The sequence below is a fragment of the Rhinoraja longicauda genome, chromosome 25, assembly GCF_053455715.1.
Source record: "Rhinoraja longicauda isolate Sanriku21f chromosome 25, sRhiLon1.1, whole genome shotgun sequence".
Taxonomy (NCBI): domain Eukaryota; kingdom Metazoa; phylum Chordata; class Chondrichthyes; order Rajiformes; family Arhynchobatidae; genus Rhinoraja; species Rhinoraja longicauda.
This window is the reverse complement of record NC_135977.1, coordinates 26,537,409-26,557,296: the sequence shown is the minus strand read 5'-3', so window position 1 is coordinate 26,557,296 and position 19,888 is coordinate 26,537,409. Positions and strand designations below refer to the sequence as shown.

At 42.9% G+C, this 19,888-nt stretch overlaps 1 protein-coding gene across 2 annotated transcripts in view; it reads right to left on the bottom strand.

Moving 5' to 3' along the window:
- The window catches only part of plbd2 (phospholipase B domain containing 2), a 35,003-nt gene extending 15,151 nt beyond the window's left edge, over positions 1 to 19,852 (bottom strand). Inside the window, exons 1-6 of one of the 2 annotated variants that reach the window (XM_078421732.1) lie at positions 19,572 to 19,852; positions 16,936 to 17,029; positions 11,520 to 11,693; positions 4,261 to 4,361; positions 2,287 to 2,501; positions 1,129 to 1,220 (exon numbers count right to left, since the gene is read on the bottom strand). In XM_078421732.1, coding sequence (XP_078277858.1) covers positions 1,129 to 1,220; positions 2,287 to 2,501; positions 4,261 to 4,361; positions 11,520 to 11,693; positions 16,936 to 17,029; positions 19,572 to 19,810 — 915 coding nt within the window. In that variant the 5' untranslated portion in view covers positions 19,811 to 19,852. Of the gene's footprint in view, positions 1 to 1,128; positions 1,221 to 2,286; positions 2,502 to 4,260; positions 4,362 to 11,519; positions 11,694 to 11,869; positions 12,148 to 16,935; positions 17,030 to 19,571 lie in introns of those variants that run through there. The other variant, XM_078421733.1, reaches the window with a different exon arrangement.
- Between the last annotated feature and the right edge of the window lie 36 nt (positions 19,853 to 19,888).

Here is a 19,888-nt window from a genome sequence, read left to right as displayed (position 1 = left end):
GCTCGCAACCCAACTACTCAAATCCTGTTCACCATCTATAGGCCAGGAGTTCAAAAGAATATTCTCTGTAGGCTTGGAGGATTTAATACCATCACATACAATTTCCCCTCCATGATGTGCAACTGCACGACTTGGAAAAATATTGCCATGCTGCTTCCATTGCTGGGAAAAATCAGCTATAAAGGTGATCAGCCATGGTGCCATGGAGCAATACAGCTCACCCCCTCCATGACACATTGGTCCTTCAGCAACAGACTGGTTCCACCAAGATACAGCACAGAAGAGCACAGATCCTTTTTCACTGCGGCTTGTAGTAAATTGTAGTACTCCTCCTCCTTCTATCGTGGGCTAGATTGACTACCCTTCCCCCTCCCCCTTCCTAATCTTTGCGCATCCCCAATTATTAAGGGGTTGGACACGTTAGAGGCAGGAAACGTTCCCAATGTTGGGGGAGTCCAGAACAAGGGGCCACAGTTTAAGAATAAGGGGTAGGCCATTTAGAACTGAGATGAGGAAAAACTTTTTCAGTCAGAGTTGTGAATCTGTGGAATTCTCTGCCTCAGAAGGCAGTGGAGGCCAATTCTCTGAATGCATTCAAGAGAGAGCTAGATAGAGCTCTATAGGATAGCGGAGTCAGGGGGTATGGGGAGAAGGCAGGAACGGGGTAATGATTGAGAATAATCAGCCATGATCACATTGAATCTAAGGGCCGAATGGCCTCCTCCTGTACCTATTGTCTAATTTTGGACTTTCCACTCATCACTTTAATTTCATGTTTCATCTATCTCATTGTGTTTTATGACTGTTGGCAGACAAATTTTCCTCCTTGGATAAATAAAATTCTATTGTATCATATTGTATCGTACCTTCACTGTACAGACAGAGGATTAGCACCTGGAAGGGCAGTTAAGGATGAGTTGTCCATATTCGCCATACCAGCGATATTTCCCACCCAATAAATGAGGAAATCAAAAATGTTCAATCTCTAATTTATGTGCTTATGTGGTCAGTTTATGTGTCTCCTGTGGGCATTATGTGCATCAGAGTTGATGCTCTGATTGATAAATACATATTTGTTCATTAAGGAAAACTGAGAAAGATTAAAAAGTACATCCAGAAACTGCTCACCAATCCACTGCTCAAGATGTAAAAATCGTCACCAGAATAGATAGTCCCTGGATACGATGAAAAGACCTGCACCTCTCCTGGTATTACATCACCTGTGCAAAATAGAAGCAAGCGTTTTACGAGTAAATCTTAATGATTTTAGATCTTGCTCCAGCATTCAATTTCCAAAATTCTGTGAATCTAATCCCATTCATTCTACAAAGAAATCATCCCAATAGCCCCAGTTGTATTCATCAAACAAAATATTTAAATTTTAAGCCTATCATCTTAAGTGCTGGGATACATTAATTTCAGTCAAACAGAATCAGCATCTCTAGTCAGATGCAGAATAAAACTGTCTTTATTCACTAAATCGTCAATTGCCTTTGCACAATGTAGTTGACTCTTGATATAGAAATTGTGCCCTAAAAACAAAACAATATTGTACAGAAATTATTTGCTTTTAAATCATCCTTAAGTTAATATCCTTATCTAAATTATTTTCGATAAGATTTATGTCAATAATTGCTTAGAAACTGAAAAAAGTTTTATTTATGTTTAGTTTCTCTATTTGCAATGAATTGCTTTATTCACAGAAAGTAACTAAATTTTAAAAAAAAAGATCATCCACAAATATCTGGAATAAGGGCCTCACATTTAACAACTGTTAGCACATTGTTCATTCGCAATCAATTTAATTATTGGGATTAAGTGGTCAATTAAACCTTGGTTAATATTGCCCACATTCTTACAACCTGTGTACAAAGAAGGACTATAACCAATGAAGGAGGGCTATATTGAAAAGATCCCAAATATGGCAGGCATAAAGTGAAAAAGTGCTGGACCTGTTACTGAGGCCTGGTGCCTAAACTATGTTCTCCCAAGAACCAGCAACGGTATATGTGCACACCACAATGTTCAGCTTTGCAAGATTTTACTGTGGGGTCAAGACAGCCAAATAATGCTGATCTTCAACTCTTTTACCCTCTGATAACTAGAATAACTGTTATACTTTTCAGTGCACACCAATACAAATTAAAAGACAAAAATGTAACGTTCATAACTTATGCTCTATTGGTCACGTTTAAAACAAAAAAAAACAGCTTTTACACTTTAGTGAGGCTTCACATTGTTAAAACTGCCGAGTTACTTTTTGAATGGTCACATAAACATGCCTACCTGCTGGGAAGGTTTTAAAAGACAGCTTGTATTTCTTGATAATTCTGAGCATTGTCTGATAATTACTCCATGTATCATGAGAAACAAACAGTTCCTTATTGCCTGGCATTAGTTTGATGAGCGCAGAGCAAGATCCTGAACCAAACATCTTTGACATGTCCGATTTATTAAATACCCTTTCTAGATCTTCCAAGTCACCAGTCATCTGTAAGAGGCTGCAAAATAATAGTTTAAAAAAAATTAAAAATAATGAAATAGAAAAATATAATCAGAGGGATGATCAGCAGTGTCATGGGCTACCATCACTTGCTTCTGCAAGAACGTTTTGGTTAATTATAAAAAGCTGCAGAGCAGAAGGAATTAAATTAAAAAATACATCATAGAAGGATCTAAGTTAAAATTCTATCATATCGTATCGAGGTTGGAGTAACTCAGCGGGACTGGCAGCATCTCTGGAGACATGGGATGGGTGACGTTTCGGGTCGAGACGCTTCGGGTCGAGACGCTTCTTTAGGTTGAAAGTCATGAGAAAGGGAAACGAGAGATAGAGACAATGATGTAGAGAGATAAAGATCAATGAATGAAAGATCTGAAAAAAAGTACCAATGATGAAGGAGACAGGTCATTGTTGGGTGAAAACGAGAAGCTGGTGCGCCTTGGGTGGGGGAGGGGTAGAGAGGAAATGCCGGGATTACTTAAACTGAGAGAAATCAATTCTCATACCACTGGGCTGTAAGCTGCCCAAGCAAAATATTAGATGCTGTTCCTCCAATTTGCGTTTAGCCTCACTCTGACAATGGAGGAGACCTAGGACAGAAAGGTCAGTGTGGGAATGGGAAGGAAAATTAAAGTGTTTAGCAACTGGGAGATCAGGTAAGTTCTGGGGAGGGGGTGGTTTGGGTGGGAAGGGAGGAGTTAACCAGGGAGTTGCAGAGGGAACGGTCTTTGCGGAAGGCAAAAAGAGGTGGAGATGGGAAGATGTAATTAGTGTTGACATCCCGTTGGAGGTGGTGAAAATTTAAGGATTGTGTGTGGTATTCGAAGGCTGATGGGGTGAAAGGTAAGGACTAGGGGTCTCTGTTTCTGTTGCGACTAGGGGGAGGGGGAGCAAGGGCAGAGTTGCGGGGTACCGAGGAGACACGAGTGAGGGCCTCGTCTTTGATGGGAGAGGGGAACCCCCATTCCCTAAAGAATGAGGACATCTCAGTTGTCCTGGTATGGAACACCTCATCTTGGGCACAGATGCGGCGTAGACAGAGGAATTGGGAGTAGAGGATGCATCTCAGCCTGGTGTGGCAACTGCTCTGTTCTTGACCGCCATGAACCTGCAGAGAACGATGAACACAGCCCAGTCCATCACAACCTCATCGACTTCACAGTTGCATCAGGAAGGCTGGAAGCATTGTGAAAGATGCCTGCCACCCTGGCCATTCCCTTTTCTCTCTTCTACCTTCTAGAAGGTACAGCAGCTTGAAACCCCAGACTTCCAGTCCTACGAACAGGTTCATCCCCACTGCTATCAATGCTGAACCAATCATTTATTTCACCTACCTGCAGTGCTGCCACATACTCTTGCTCATAACTCTACCTCATTTTGTTATTCCACTTATGCACTTTTGTACTTTTTTTTGCTCTACTCCAAATTTACACTATACTGCTGATTTTGCAATAGTAGTTGTATTTATTGTTAAAGTTTATTGCCACGTTTACTCTTCACTCAATGAGCTTCATATGAACAAGGAATAAACTAATCTGAAACTAACCTGAGTCTGTGCCCCAACCCTATTTGCACACCTTAGATCCATAAACCTTGAAAGAACAAAAACCTAGAGCCCCACTCTTGAAATCTGATGATGCCGAAAAATCAGAAGCAACATAAGCAGAATCCATTTATTTAGTCATCGGAGAAAGGGAAAAATCAAGATCCGTCTTTTGGTCTGCAAAGTATGTTCCATAAAAGGATGAATTACTTACATTAATCCATCAGATCGAATGCTGAATTTTCCAGTAGGAAACAAGATATGCTTATTATAGCTGTCATCTATTCCTTTCAGCTGCAGTAGTGCCAATCGTACCTGAACAATTTAAAGCAGATATACATTTCAACAACCTGTCATACATTCTTGGTCTCTCAGGCTATAATGTCCAAGCACACAACTTGAACACAACTTTCAATTTTAACTTAACAATACACAAAGACAAAAACACTTTAGTTTGCCCACATTTCCAAAACCAACCGATTTTCTGAAAAGCAAGAGCCTAGATGCAGAAAATTTGAAGGAAAAAACCCCCCAGAATTTTGCAAACATTCAGCAAGTCAGGCATTGCTGTGGAGAAAAATATAGAATTAATGTTTCAGGGTGTCCTTTGAAATTCAGGGTGGTTAGGAATTGAAGATGTTTTAAGTTGCAGAGGAGGGAGAGAGGGATGTTCTTTGCAAGTACAAAGAGAATCATAAGGTCATAAGCGATAGGAGCACAACTAGTCCATTCAGCCATCAGGTCTACTGCACCATTCAGTCATAGCTGATCTATCTCTCCCTCCTAATCCCATTCACCAGCCTTCTCCCCATAACCCGACACCTGTACTAATCAAGAATCTATCCATCTCTGCCTTAAAAATATCCATTGACAGCCTCCACAGCCTTCCGCGGTAAAATAATTCCACAGATTCACAGCCCTCTGACTAAATAAATTCCTCCTCATCTCCTTCCTAATGGAACATCCTTTAACTCTGAGGCTATGACCTCTAGTCCTAGATCCCTCCCACTAGTGGAAACATCCTCTCCACATCCACTCTATCCAAGCCTTTCACTATTCGGTAGGTTTCAATAAGGTCCCCCCTCATGCTTAAACTCCAGTGAGTACAGGCCCAGTGCCTTCAGATGCTCATCATATGCTAACCCTGGAATCATTCATGTAAACCACTTCTGGACCCTCTCCAGAGCCAGAACATCCTTCCTTAGATATGGTGCCCCAAATTGCTCACAATACTCCAAATGCGGCCTGACCAGTGCCTTATAGAGCCTCAGCATTATATGCCTGTTTATATTTTCCAGCCTTCTTGAAAAAAATGCTAACATTGCATTTGCCTTCCTTACAACCGATTTGACTTGCAAATTAACTTTTTGGAAATCCTACACCAGCACTCCCACGTCCCTTTGCACCTCCGATTTCTGGATTCTCTCCCCATTTAGAAAATAGTCTACATCTTTATTCCTACTACCAAAATGCATGACTCCACACTTTGATACACTATACTCCATCTGCCACTTCTCTGCACATTCTCAAAACCTGTCAAAGTTTTTCTGCAGAGTTCCCTGTTTTTTCTAAACTGTCTGCCCCTCCACGTATTTTCGTATCAACTGCAAACTTGGCCACAAAGCTTTCAATCCTCTCATCATCCACATCCAGTATCCAACGTGAAGAGTAGCGGCCCCAGCTCCGACCCCTGCAGAACTCTGTCTGTCAGTCACGAAGGGGATACTGGAAGAGACAGTGACAAAAGGTGTTAGAAACTACTGAGAAAGGGTGATGAAGGCTTACTAATTGTAACTGATCAGAGTGATGGAAATTAATGACAGAGGAGGGGGAAACTGTGCTTGAACTGTGGGATACAAAATAGATGTTGGAAATTCAGCTAGAAAGTAAAGAATTCGGGGAATATTCCGCAGGATACGTGGTGCGAGGAAAACTGGTTTAACATAGTAAGTTGATGACCTTTCATTAGAACAGATCAGTTCTGACATAAACTGAATAAGGTGGTTATCTAAAATACTTGAATTCAACGTTGAATCCTGATGACGGCAACATGACTGATTAGAAGATTTTCTACTTAATCTATACATGAAGATTAATACACCAAACAGTATAGGATATCATCAAAATATAACTTGAAATTTTTTTTTCCCACTGAACTCTGTAACAAAAGTGAAAATTAAACCATATCTAGAATTTGAACTCGAATGTTCGAGTTAATACATTTGTTTTCAGCCCATCAAGGCACCCTGTCTTTTATAGTGTAAGAAAATAACTGCAGATGCTGGTACAAATCGAAGGTATTTATTCACAAAATGGTGGAGTAACTCAGCGGCTCAGGCAGCATCTCGGGAGAGAAGGAATGGGTGACGTTTCGGGTCGAGACCCTTCTTCAGACTGTCTTTTATAATGATCTACATACATTACAGTTAAAGATCAGTGTAATACAAATTACTGTCAGTCTATTATAAACAAAGTGGCTACATGATTAGATTCACGATTTTGCTTCGTTATCCATCTGCCAAATGCAATTACAGAATATTATGTTCACCCAAACTGTTCATTTTAATTGTAAATGCATTTAGGTCAGATGTTGCTGACAATATTTTGGAAAGACAACCTTCATATATTATTTCACTTCATGGAGGGATGTGGGTGGAATTTCCACACCTTTCTCTCCCCCTCCCACTCCCCCCTCCCCACCCCCAGACCACACACCTCCCTCTCTTCATAAACAGCATTATTTGTCACTGTTGAACCATGATATTAACATTAACAGTTTGGAGTAACAGTACTGCTCAGCCTGATCAACCCAAGAAATGGGCGGCACGGTAGCGCAGCGGTAGAGTTGCTGCTTTACAGCGAATGCAGCGCCGGAGACTCAGGTTCGATCCTGACTACGGGTGCTGCACTGTAAGGAGTTTGTACGTTCTCCCCGTGACCTGCGTGGGTTTACTCCGAGATCTTCGGTTTCCTCCCACACTCCAAAGACGTACAGGTATGTAGGTTAATTGGCTGGGTAAATGTGAAAAATTGTCCCTAGTGGGTGTAGGATAGTGTTAATGTACGGGGATCACTGGGCGGCACGGACTTGGAGGGCCGAAAAGGCCTGTTTCCGGCTGTATGTATATGATATGATATGATATGATAAAGTTAACTAACTACAATCTGCAAAGAATAAGTATTTAACAGAATTAAAAAGAAAACATTCACTGGTTAAACATTTTCATGAGGCAGTTAAGATCAGCTGTTGGCATTTCTGCCAGTGCAAAAGCCGATGCACAAGTAAATCTGCTTTCCAGTTTGTCAAATAGGAAAGTTCTTGACATAACTAAAACAGTAAACTCCAAGATTAGATCCTGCGTTTACTCAGGACACAATGCAGCATTGTAACTTCTGTCCTGAGCCAAGAGTGTTTTATTGCCATATGTCCCAGATAGAACAATAAAATTCTTACTTGCAGCAGCACAACAGAATATGTAAACATAGTACTCTGTAAACAATATAATAAACGAGGAAAAAAAGTTCAATGTGTGTGTATATATACACATATCACATATATGGGTGTTTCCTTAAATACAGCACTCAGTAGTGAAACTGGAGGTCTCCAAACCTCCAGGTTATTTTCCAGTTTTTTAATGTAATATTCCCATTGTTTCATATCCTGTATTTTAAGTAGTGTAGATCATGGTGTATAGCCAAAATAATGAAATGAAGAAAAATAAATAAATCTGTTTTTACAAAGAAAAATATCCGATATGTCCCTGTGTTTTCTTGCCTTTTATTGTGACATTTTCATCAAATCCCTAGGCTGATTTATACCAGAAATATTATATTATATTAATTTTGCAATTAAATAACTATATAAGCCAAATTCTGATTATGCTTATGATTTTTATCATTTATCACCCGACTAGATGGTTTTCTGATGCCCCAGGTTTTTGCAGAACAACGCGAGTAGCAGTGTCTATTTGGTCACGTATGAAATGTGTGAATGCAATGGTTCAAGGGTCCTTTATTGTCACAGGCACCATTTAAGATAGTGAAATTTGATTTACCATACAGTCGTACCAGAAAAAAAGCAACAAGACACAGAACTATATAAAAGTTAACGTAAACATCCATCACAGCGGCTCCCACGTTCCTGACTGTGATGGAAGGCAATAAAATATTATCTTCTTTCCTCCTTATTCTCCTGCGGACGGGGCAGTCGAACCATCCGCAGTTGGGGCGATAGAAGCTTCCGTAGACGATCCCGAACCAAGGGGCCTCGATCTCCACGATGTTAATTCCACAGGTTGGAGCTCCCTATGTCGGTCCCTGACAAAGGGAACGCCAGCTCCACAATATGAGTCTGCAGGCACCCGGGCCTGGAGCTCCCAAAGTTGAACCCCAGCAAGAGGCCGCCAGCTACACGATGTGAGGCCGCAGCGCGGACAGAGATACGATATGGAAAAAAAATGCATCTCCGTCGAGGAGATTTAAAAAAGTTTCCCCCAAACCCCCCCCCCCCATAATACAAAGCTAAAGATGCACTAAAACATACATTTAACAACATACTAAAAACAACAAAGAAAGAAAAGGACGAGACAGACTGTTGGCGAGGTTGTCATTGTAAGCAGAGTAACCGTTTTTATATTTATTGTTTCTTTTTTATTGTTTATATTTTGTCTTTAAGCTTTACATTGAAATACGTGATATTTCATTACTCCAGCACTTCATGTTTTGCAACTGAGAAATTGCTAGCTATTAAAAACCTTGTCATCTTTCCAATCTGATTCTAGAAGTCAGTCCTGTTCTATTGCTCTTGCAATGATACCCTGCTCAGTGACACTTCTGAAAAGGGTTCCCTTTCCCTTGTACCATGCTTGATAGCTCCCTCATTATTTCGGAACCAATTTTTGCATTTATTTGTTCATCCCTTCATCCCTGCTCCTCACGCTCCGTGTCGACAGATCATATTCCATTATTTCTGCTTTATCCAGTAGGATGACATCCGTGGAGAGGCTTGCGGCACGGTGGCGCAGCGGTAGACTTGCTACCTTACAGCAGCCGAGACCCAGGTTTGATTCTGACTACGGGTGCTGTCTGTATGGAGTTTGTACGTTCTCCCTGTGACCGTATGGGTTTTCTCCGGGTGCTCCGGTGTCTTCACACACTCCAAAGACGTGCAAGTTTGTAGATTAATTGGCTTCGGTAAAATTGTAAATTGTCTGTAGTGTGTAGGATACTGCTAGATCACTGGACGGCATAGACTCGGTGGGCCAGAGGGCCTGTTTCCATGCTGTATCTCTAGCCTAAAGTAAAGAGAGAGCAGCAGATTCCCTATCCCTCTGTGCTCCCAAAGTGCCATTCCCTGGTCCACTTTTCAAATGCCTGATTACCTTCAGAAAAGGTTTGTATAAAAGTCGGTGCACAATTTGCCTTTATGCCTCCTCCTTTTCTGCAAACTAGAGCTGCAACACAACTTCCAGGCGAATCTTGTGATTTGTTTGGACTACATTCATTATTCATGACAGCCAGTGACATTGGGAGATTAAACATATACCTGCTGATCACTTTGCCAAGCAGCTACTTTCATTGTAATTCACTGAATCTTTGACAAGATTACTAAATAAATGTAGCTCTTGTTTTTGTGGCCTTCCAGAAGTCATTTGATAGTTTCCCCATTGACTGTTAAAGCCTGAATTTATACAGTTAAGGACAAATGAATGAGAGTTGGGGATGAGAGAAATGTACTTGAATTGGCAGATGTGAATAGCATATGTTTGAGGTTCAACCATGATGGGATAAAAAGCATCATATTGAAGGTTACCAGTGATACGTGTATGTGACAATGTAATGTTATACGTGTGGCTACAGGGCTTTCAAAAAGATATTACATTGCAAATGCATTGCAGGATTGAACTTCCACTGGTTAACATCAATATTGACTTTGCTGATCGAGAAAAATCTTTCATTGGTAAAAAATAGGAACTCATTCACAAATTGTCTGACAGACAATTTTTTAAAAATAGAGCGAGCGGTTCAAAGATAGTATTTGTATCCGTTTTTTGTTTCTAAACAAAGGTAACGTTACTGTCAGATGAACACATTGATTTAGGACAGATAAGATGTATATTACTGACTCAGCTATTTATTTTTTAGTAGGTTACGAGACCAAATGGACCTGTTGGGCCTAAACCTCTCCTGCATTGGTGCAGCACCCTCTCCTCCCCCTTCCATCCCCCCCTCCCCCCCCCCTCCATCCCCCTCCCTCCACCCCTCTCCCCCTCACTCCATCCCCCTTATCCTTCCTCCCTCCCTCCCTCCCTAGGAGATAGATTTAAACTTTTAAAATGTGAATACCCTTTAATAAAATCTGACAATGTGCACTTTAACCACGTGATTTTTTTCTATTACAAATCTCAAATTGTGGAGTACAGTGGCAAATAAATAAATGTTGGGTCTTTGTCCCAAACATTATGAAGGGCACTGTTGTGTTACAGCATTATAGTGTTACAGTTGCTTATGTTCCAGAATATATTTAGAACGTACCGCGTCCAATTTTTCAACAATGAAATGCATTTCACTGCTGCACCATTGCATGAACACACAGGAGTAACATATACAAAACAGAAAAAATAAAATGTAATAAGGAGATAAATTGGTCATCTGATTACCTGACAGTAACCAAAGCAAAAGTGCAACTGGGCAGACAGCAGCTGAATTATTGACTTAATTGCACAGATAATATCATATCTAGTTCAGAATAGTGATTAGCAAAGTAGAAACGGCGTAGAGTTATCTGCAGTGGCGTGGTTTGCAGATCTCTAATTTTGCTGAATTAGTAAATTTCAGTTCAGCATTGCTACTGTTCTCCTCACACATTCAAATAAATACTGTGGATGCTGGAAATTTGAAATCAGAATAGAAAATGGTGGAAATATGCAGCAGCTCAGACAGTCACAGTGAGCAGAGAAACAAAGATAGTTTCAGGTCAAATCCCTATCATGTGGTGAAAGCTCATCGACCTCAGTTAATTCCATTAACTCCACTACAGATGCTGACCATCCCGGTGGGTGTTGTTCTCAGACTCCGATGCCCTTTCATTTACTTCTCATCTAAACTTAGAAATTTGCTGAATTAGTTCTTATTTTGGAGAGCTTTCCTTTTCTCGTATTGCTTTCTGCAACGGTTCTAGAAATGCCATATTTACAGTCACAAAAACATTATCAATGTCACGTCAGGACCATTTTAGCACAAAACAAAAAGACAGAAATCATCAGGCAGCATCCGCGGAGAGAGCAGAGTTAACGTTTCAGATCAATTGTCTTTTATCAGAAAATAAGAGATCAGTTAACTAGATTTTAAATAGCTATAATCTATTAATTATAGTACTGTTCTTTGATTGTTATTATGCAATTGTTCTGCCAACGTGAACCAACATGTAATTGTTTCGGCTTAAAATATTTTGGAATCCAGTTTTGATCTTACCTGGTACCAATATGGGTCATAGTTTTCGTCTATCGGTAGATTTTGTTCCAGAACATCATCCATCCATGCTAGATTATTCTCTATGTAGTTTCTGAGCTTTTCACAGTAGGCAGTCTGATACTTCACGGGTTCACAGTAGCCAAACAATGTATTCATCCAATGCATGTAAATATACTGGAAAATAAAACAATTAAAATGTCACAAGCAAAAATGCTTGTGTTTTAAATTGTGAACAACCGTAATGAAGTAGAACTTAACCAAGTCCTATTCGCTCATCACTTTGGTACATTTTGCCTTTAAGAATGATTTTTGATTTAGCAACGCCGCCACTGTACAATTCTCAAGCTTACTTTCAAATTTTGCCATCTTCCGCACCCAACTCTCGCAGTCATTTCCTTCAACTCCAGATTGCCAGGAGATCTGCAGTCCATATTCTGGCTACTTGATCATCGCTAAACTGACATACTCCACCAATGGGAGCTTGAAACAAACCATAGAGTGAAAGAGTCATACTGCACAAAACTTGACGTCAATGATACCAAAAGGCCCAACCAAGCTAGCCTCATTTGCCCATGCCTAGCCCATGTTCCTTTAAACTTTTCCAATCCCTAAACCTGCCCAAATGTCTTTTAAATGTTGTTCTTGTGCCTGTCTCTACAACCTCTTCAGGCAGCTCAATCCATGAACCCATCATCCTGTGTGAAAAAAATTACCCCTCAGGTTTCTATTAAATCTTTCCCCTCTCACTTTAAACTTATGCCCTCTAGTTCTTGATTCTCCTATCTTGAGTGTCTGTGCATTCATACTATCTACTTCCCTTGTGATTTTATACACCTTTGTAAGATCATCCCTCAGCCTCTAATGCTTCATGGAACAAAGGCCTTGCCTGCCCATCCTCTCCCTGTAGCTCAGGCCCTTGAGTCCCCACAACATCCTTATAAATATTCTCTGCATTCTTTCTAGCTTAATGGGATCTTTCCTGTAGCAGGGTGACCAAAACTCGACATACAGCTCCAAGCCATCCAGGTATTTGGCTTCAGGAATGCTCTCCATAAAATCCTCAGCTTCTGAGCTGTACATTAAAATACTCCTCAGATGCAACTTATTAGGACAAGCTTTAGTCATCATCATCTATATACTAAAACTCTCGTTTGTTTGTTCCTGAACTACAGCCAAAATGGTACACGATAGTGTGACAATTTTAGGCCCACCATTGTCCCTTTGGTGCTAATGGAAGAAGTTTCATTGAAATCAGTGTTATATTTTTTAAGTTATTCACATTTTAAAGTTTAAATCTATCTCCTAGGGAGGGAGGGGGAGGGAGGATAAGGGGAGTTGAGGGGAATGGATGAAGGGAGGGGAAGGCGGAGGGAGTGTGGAGGGGAGGAGGAAGGGGAGGGGGAAGGAGAGTGCTGCATCAATGCGGGAGAGGTTTGGGCCCAACGGGTCCACTTGGTCTAATAATAATTAATATCGTTGGCGTCAAATTTTGTTTGCATCCTTGAGATCTTTTACCACTTTGAAGGTGCTTTATAAATGCAAATGTGATCACTGTCACAAAATGCAAATTAATCTGCATGCATGTTTAAAAGAATAAAAGCTATTATTGTAATCACCTGTTTCCAAAATTTATGTAGACGTTATAAAATGCTGACAGAAAATCAACTTCACTTTCATAGAAGATACTAGTTTACAAAAAAAGTGTGCTGGAGTGACTCAGTGGGTCAGGCAGCATCTCTGGAGAACATTGATAGGTGAGGTTTTGGGTTGGGAGCCTTCTTCAAACTACAGTACTCACCTATCCACATCACTTTCACAGAAATCTTTCTTAGGCAATCCTTTGAGATCAATGGCAATCTGCTTCCATTGTGGCTCTATGTGCACTTCAATTTACTTTACTTTAAATATAAAAGTGCAAAACAGCCCACCAAGTCCATGGTGACCATCGTTCACCCATTTATGTTCCTATGATTCCTATGTTATCTTACATTCACATCCATTCGCCACACATTGGAGACAATTTACTCATAGAAGATACTAGTTTACAAAAAAACTAGCCGCATGTCTTTGGGATGTAGGAGGAAACGGAGCACCCGGAGGAAACCCACGCGGTTACAGGGAGAATGTGCGAATTCCACACAGACAGAAACCACGGTCAAGATCGGTCCCAGGTCTCTGGTTTCTGGTCCCAGGTCTCTGGTCTCAGGTTTCTGGTCCCAGGTCTCTGGTCTCTACCAACTGCGTCACTGTGCCGTCCATTTGGAGCATTTCCCCGGAACAATGTAGACAGCAGAGTCTCAGCTTTGGGGTGCCCAGTTGTGAACATTTTATTTTCTGGTGTGTTTACATTTTGTTTTTGACCCTTGATATATTGATGGTTCATAAATATCCCTTAAGGTCCAACATTGAAAGTCTTTAAAAAAATTGTTCAGTATTTGTGGCCAGTAAAGCTTTGCGAGATTTCAAAGGCTGCGTGACATTTTAGAGAAAGGGCCTTCTCACTGTGTTCCCAGAGTACCCGTTGTTGCCAAAAGCACATTGCTGGGATTAAGAAAGGCCCTGCCCATCCAGACAAGGTGACTACAGGCATGAGGGGGAGGAAGCTCAGTTTTATATTTCATTTCATGGTTTCATGTAATCTAGTAGGCCATTCTGTTCATTGAGTCTGTTCTAGCTGCCTTTTTATAAAATTGTAATCTGATGAAACTACAAATGTATCCCCACAAAGTGGAATGGACAAAAAGCATTATTTTTGGCACAGGTTCAATACCTTTGATTGAAAAGGATTTGTGGATTGACACAAAAAGCTAGAGAAACTCAGCGGGACAGGCAGCATTTCTAGAGAGAAGGTAGGATGACGTTTCGGGTCAAGACCCTTCTTCAGACCCGAAACATCACCCATTCCTTCTCTCCAGAGATGCTGCATGTCCCATTGAGTTACTCTAACTTTTTGTGTCTATCTTCGATTTAAACCGGCATCTGCAGTTCCTTCCTGCAGGTTGTGCGGATTGCTTTACATAAAAGATAGTTGTGGCCTGTTAAAACAGTAGAGGTCCAGGAAAAAAAGGCGTCATCTAAAAAATAGTTGGTGGATGGAAGGAGGCTCGGTTTGTTGCTGATTGGCATAACTTCAAGGGCTAAACATCCAAGGACGTACACGCCACTGGAGATAAATGGGTCTATTGTGGATAGGGTGAGCAATTTCAAATACTTGGGAGTCCGCATCTCAGAGGATCTGACGTGGGCAACGCACATTGCCGCACTGGTGGGTAAGGCTAAGCAGCGCCTTTACCACCTTAGACAACTGAGGAAATTCAGAGTGTCGCTGAGGATCCTCCATTGCTTCTACTCTGGGGCTGTAGAGAGCATCCTGTCCGGCAACATTACAGTCTGGTTTGGGAACAGCTCTGCCCAGGACAGGATGGCCCTGCAGAGAATAGTGCGTTCGGCAGAACGCACCATGGGAACTACACTCGTCCCCCTGCAGGACCTATACATCAGGAGGTGCAGATCCAGAGCAAGCAAGATCATGAGGGACCCCTGCCACCCCAGTAACGGACTGTTCCAGATGCTACGGTCAGGCAAACGCCTCCGCTGTCACGCTGTGAAAACGGAGAGGATGAGACGGAGCTTCTTCCCACAGGCCATCAGGACTGTAAACTTTGATAACCCCAGAGACTAAATTTTTGTCGACACTTTTTGTGCTATGTTTAGTAACTTATTAACTTTATTTATATGCTGTAACTGTAATTATTTTTGTGCACAACCCGCAGGCATTGCCACTTTCATTTCACTGCACATCGAGTATGTGTATGTGACAAATAAATTTGACTTGACTTGACTTGAATAGAGGGAAGACTATCAAGGTTAGATGTAATTGAAGGTTTTTTTTCCCAGTGGGCATAGAAAACCTTCTCCACCTACCGTCTTTGAGGAGAGTACTTCCAACAAGTCACAAAACTGATGCTCCGATTAAAAATCAACAAGGTTTCTGGAGAAACACAGCCCTGCTGAAGGCCAAACCCGCCGTTGAAGACCTTCAAACACGATTCCACATTTTCATCTTCTGCCTCGGAAGAGAGGTTATACCAGGAGACCTCAGACCAACTTTGAGAAAGGAGAATTCCAACTGCTGTGACTGGAAAGACAGTCATGACAAGTGTCCTCTTCAATTGCAACTTCCAGTAACTGAAGAGAATTTCCGAAATGCAGTGTGGGGTTTGGAATCTCAGCAGCTGAAAACTGGCTTGGATGTGAACATATCCACAGTGGTGCAGCGTTAAGAGGCGCTGCCATACAGCACCAGTGCCCCAGGTTCCGATCCCGATTATGGGTGCTGTCTGTATGGAGTTTGCATGTTCTCTGTGGCAGCCTTGGTATTCTCCGGGTGCTCTGGTTTCCTCCCACATTCCAAAGACATGCAGGTTTGTAGGTTAACTGACTTCTGTAAATTGTCCCTAGTGTGTAGGATAGAACTAGTGTATGGGTAATCATTGGTAGGCATGGACTCAGTGGACCGAATGGCCTGTTTCCACGCAGTATCTCTAAAACTATACAAACAGCTTCCCTGTAGAGTTAGTGGATGGAGCTCGACATCTCAAACTACCTAATTGCCCACCATATTAAACACCTATTGTATTTGTGCAGTTTGGTCACCTTGCCTAGGTGTGATCTAGTGAGTGTGGGATGAGCGGTGTCTGGAATGTCAGGGGATGGACGGCAATGGTTCTTGTGTCGGATGGAGCTGGCTGATTCAAAAATTAGATCAAGGGATCAATGATTTTTGAGGATTGTAAGGCAAAGAGTTGGGAGGCAACGGAGATGATAAGTTTCTATCAATTTTTGCTTTAATATTTTAAATTATTCTTAAATGACTTGTTAAAAAAATTGAATTGATGCAGTGTAGAAAAAGACCCTTCACCAATTCTATGTTATCCCTCTTTAGCATCCACTCCCTACTTGGAACAAACTGCCGCATCTGGAGGAAACCCACGGGGTCACAGGGGAAATGTGCAAACTCCGCACAAACAGAGCCCGGGGTCTCTGCCACGGTGAGGCAGCAGCTCTACTAGCTCCGCCAAGTTGCCAGTCAAACTGTCTGATTTGCTTCTACTTGAGATGAAGGCTTCCTGAGGACCAAATATGACCATCTTCCTGAAAACCATAAATTTAGCTGAAAATGGTGCAACATTTCTCCTTTAGATTAGTAAACTGTGACATCAACCAAAAGATCTCTTTAGCATTCTCAATTCCGTGAAACAAGACAGCATAGTTTTATATTGTTTCGGTCATTTCATATTCATTAGTATACTAATCATTGTATCTGGTCACTGCCACTCTTTATGTACCTCTCTATCAAATGTCTTTTTTTCCTATAGTAGTGAACTAAAGTTTCAGAGTAACAAGAAAAGCTTACTGGGCGTGTTATCTCAGCCTCCACTACTCCTGCAGCATAAGCCTGAATACTATCATTGTACGTTCCATTTGTAGTAACTTCAAGGTAGGACCAGCTACAGAGAACAACAATTGTAAATTAATCATTGGTTAAAATTGCAGATTAAAAATATAAACAATTGAACTGATATGGCAAGCCTTGGTATTCTCCAACAAAAAGTAATTTCTGCTGCCCTGAATTATTATTAGAGTTAAACTAATTGCGGAATGGAGGTTAATATGAATAATAATCATTGGATCATTTAGACCCATTTGTCCAGAATCTAACTGTTATTTCCCGAGGCAGACTGAAGTACTTCATATTATTCTCAAACACTGCCAACAGACTGATAACATTGAAAGATCGGCAAGAACCTGGAAAGGTAAACCCATGTACAAATCTTTTTTGGGGGGGGAGAGGAGGTGAATGTATGTGTGTAGGCACAAGAGATTGCAAATGTTGGGATCTGTTGCCAAAAAAAAAAAATTCAGACAGGGAAATGGATAGTTAACGTTTCAGGTTGAGACTCAAGAACATCTGTGTGCATCCTTTATCTCATCTAATACATATTCTGATCGAGAAGGGGGTTCTTGTGCTCCAGTCTGCCATACTTTGGGTACATCCTGGAAATACAGTAATAATTTCTAAACTCTGCAATAAATTTAATGTACTTTAAATAATACATTTTCCCCCCAAAGCAAGAAAATTGTACAATTCCACTCAACATTACATGAAAAGCTTCCAAACATAAAAAAAAGAGGTCCTTCTGCAGTTGTACAGGGCCCTAGTGAGACCACACCTGGAGTACTGTGTGCAGCTTTGGTCTCCAAATTTGAGGAAGGATATTCTTGCTATTGAGGGCATGCAGCGTAGGTTCACTGGGTTAATTTCATGAATGGCAGGACTTGAATGGCTTGAATATACAAGCCTACAAGTAACTAGGCTTGTATACGCTGACATTTAGAAGGATAAGAGGGGATCTTATTGAAACATACAAGATTATTAAGGGATTTTGCACCTTAGAGGCAGGAAACATGTTCCCAATGTTGGAGGAGTCCAGAACCAGGGGCCACAGTTTAAGAATAAGGGGTAGGCCATTTAGAACAGAGATGGGGAAACACTTTTTCAGTCAGAGAGTTGTAAATCTGTGGAATTCTCTGCCTCAGAAGGCAGTGGAGGCCAATTCTCTGGATGTTTTCAAGTGAGGGCTAGATAGAGCTCTTAAAGATAGCAGAGTCAGAGGGTATGGGGAGAAGGCAGGAATGGGGTACTGATTGTGAATGATCAGCCATGATCACATTGAATGACAGTGCTGGCTCGAAGGGCCAAATGGCCTACTCCTGCACCTATCCTCTATTATAAAAATTAAATCTTTTGAGATCTCAATTCAATAACAGAAATTGTCAGGTTCTTATAAGTGCTCCTCCTCATTCAATTGGATATGTCAAGAGGCCTAGTGATTCTACAACAAACCTCAATTATTCTGGAAATTATGTATTCAATTTTTGGAAAATTGCCATATTGGTACTTTATTGATAATAATAGCAGACAGCAGTAATGCACATGTTAGTCAAAAGTCAGAACTCCTAGTTTTCCTCAAGCTTACCCCCACCCCACCTTATACAATCCATTCACACCCATCTCTTCCAATTCACCAACCCCCTCCAGTCCTACTCAACCCCATCCACCTTGCTCTTCCTTCCACCTCTGCCTCACCATGTACCTCACCTTTGCTCACTCTCCCTTCACCCCTTCCCCATTCTTCCACTCCCTTCACCTCACCTCATTCTTCCCCTCACTTCATCATTCTCTCTGCCCCATTCTTCCTCTCTCACCCCTCTGCCTCACTCTTCTGATCTTCACCTATCCACCTCACTCTTCCCCTTCCCCACCTTCCAGTGTCACCAAGCCCTCCTGACTCTCCCCTCCAGCCCTCAACCACTGGAGGGGTCGCTCTCCCCCTCCCCAGCCCATGTTGAACCCCTATCCCCCCAGCCCGTTGAACCCCCTCCCCAGCCCCTGTTGAACCCCCTATCCCCCTCCCCAGCCCTCTCCCATCCCCCTCCCCAGCCCCACCCCCTATCCCCCTCCCAGCCCCTGTTGAACCCCCCTATCCCCCTCCCCAGCCCTGTCCCACCCCAATCCCCCTCCCCAGTCCCTGTTGAACCCCCCTATCCCCCTCCCCAGCCCTGTCCCACCCCGATCCCCCTCCCCAGCCCCTGTTGAACCCCCCTATCCCCCTCCCCAGCCCTGTCCCACCCCAATCCCCCTCCCCAGTCCCTGTTGAACCCCCCTATCCCCCTCCCCAGCCCTGTCCCACCCCGATCCCCCTCCCCAGTCCCTGTTGAACCCCCCTATCCCCTCCCCAGTCCCTGTTGAACCCCCCTATCCCCCTCCCCAGCCCTGTCCCACCCCGATCCCCCTCCCCAGCCCGTTGAACCCCCCTATCCCCCTCCCCAGCCCTGTCCCACCCCCTCTCCCCCACCGCCCCCTCCCCAGCCCTGTCCCACCCCCTCTCCCCCACCGCCCCCTCCCCAGCCCTTCTCGCCAGCCCTCTCCCACCCCTATCCCCCTCCCCTTCCCCAGCCCTGTCCCACCCCTCTCCCTACCGCCCCTACCCCGTGGTTTTGATGTCGTTCTTGAAGCTGCCCCACGCCACCCCGTCGCGCCGCACCCCGGGCACCACCCTCAGCCTGTCGCCGTCTTTGTCCAGCAACACCGAGCGGAAGAGGACGTCGGTGGCCGCCCGCGGCAGGGGCAGCGCCAGGAGCAGCGCCGTTAACAACAGCAGCAGCGGCGCGGCCGGCCTGGGCTGCGCCGGGCATCGGGGTCGCTCGGGCCCGTCAGGCGCCGCCATGTTGCTTGCCCGCCCCGACCCGCCCCCGGGCCGTCACGTCACGTGACCCGGCACCAACGACCGCGTCACGTGATTCCA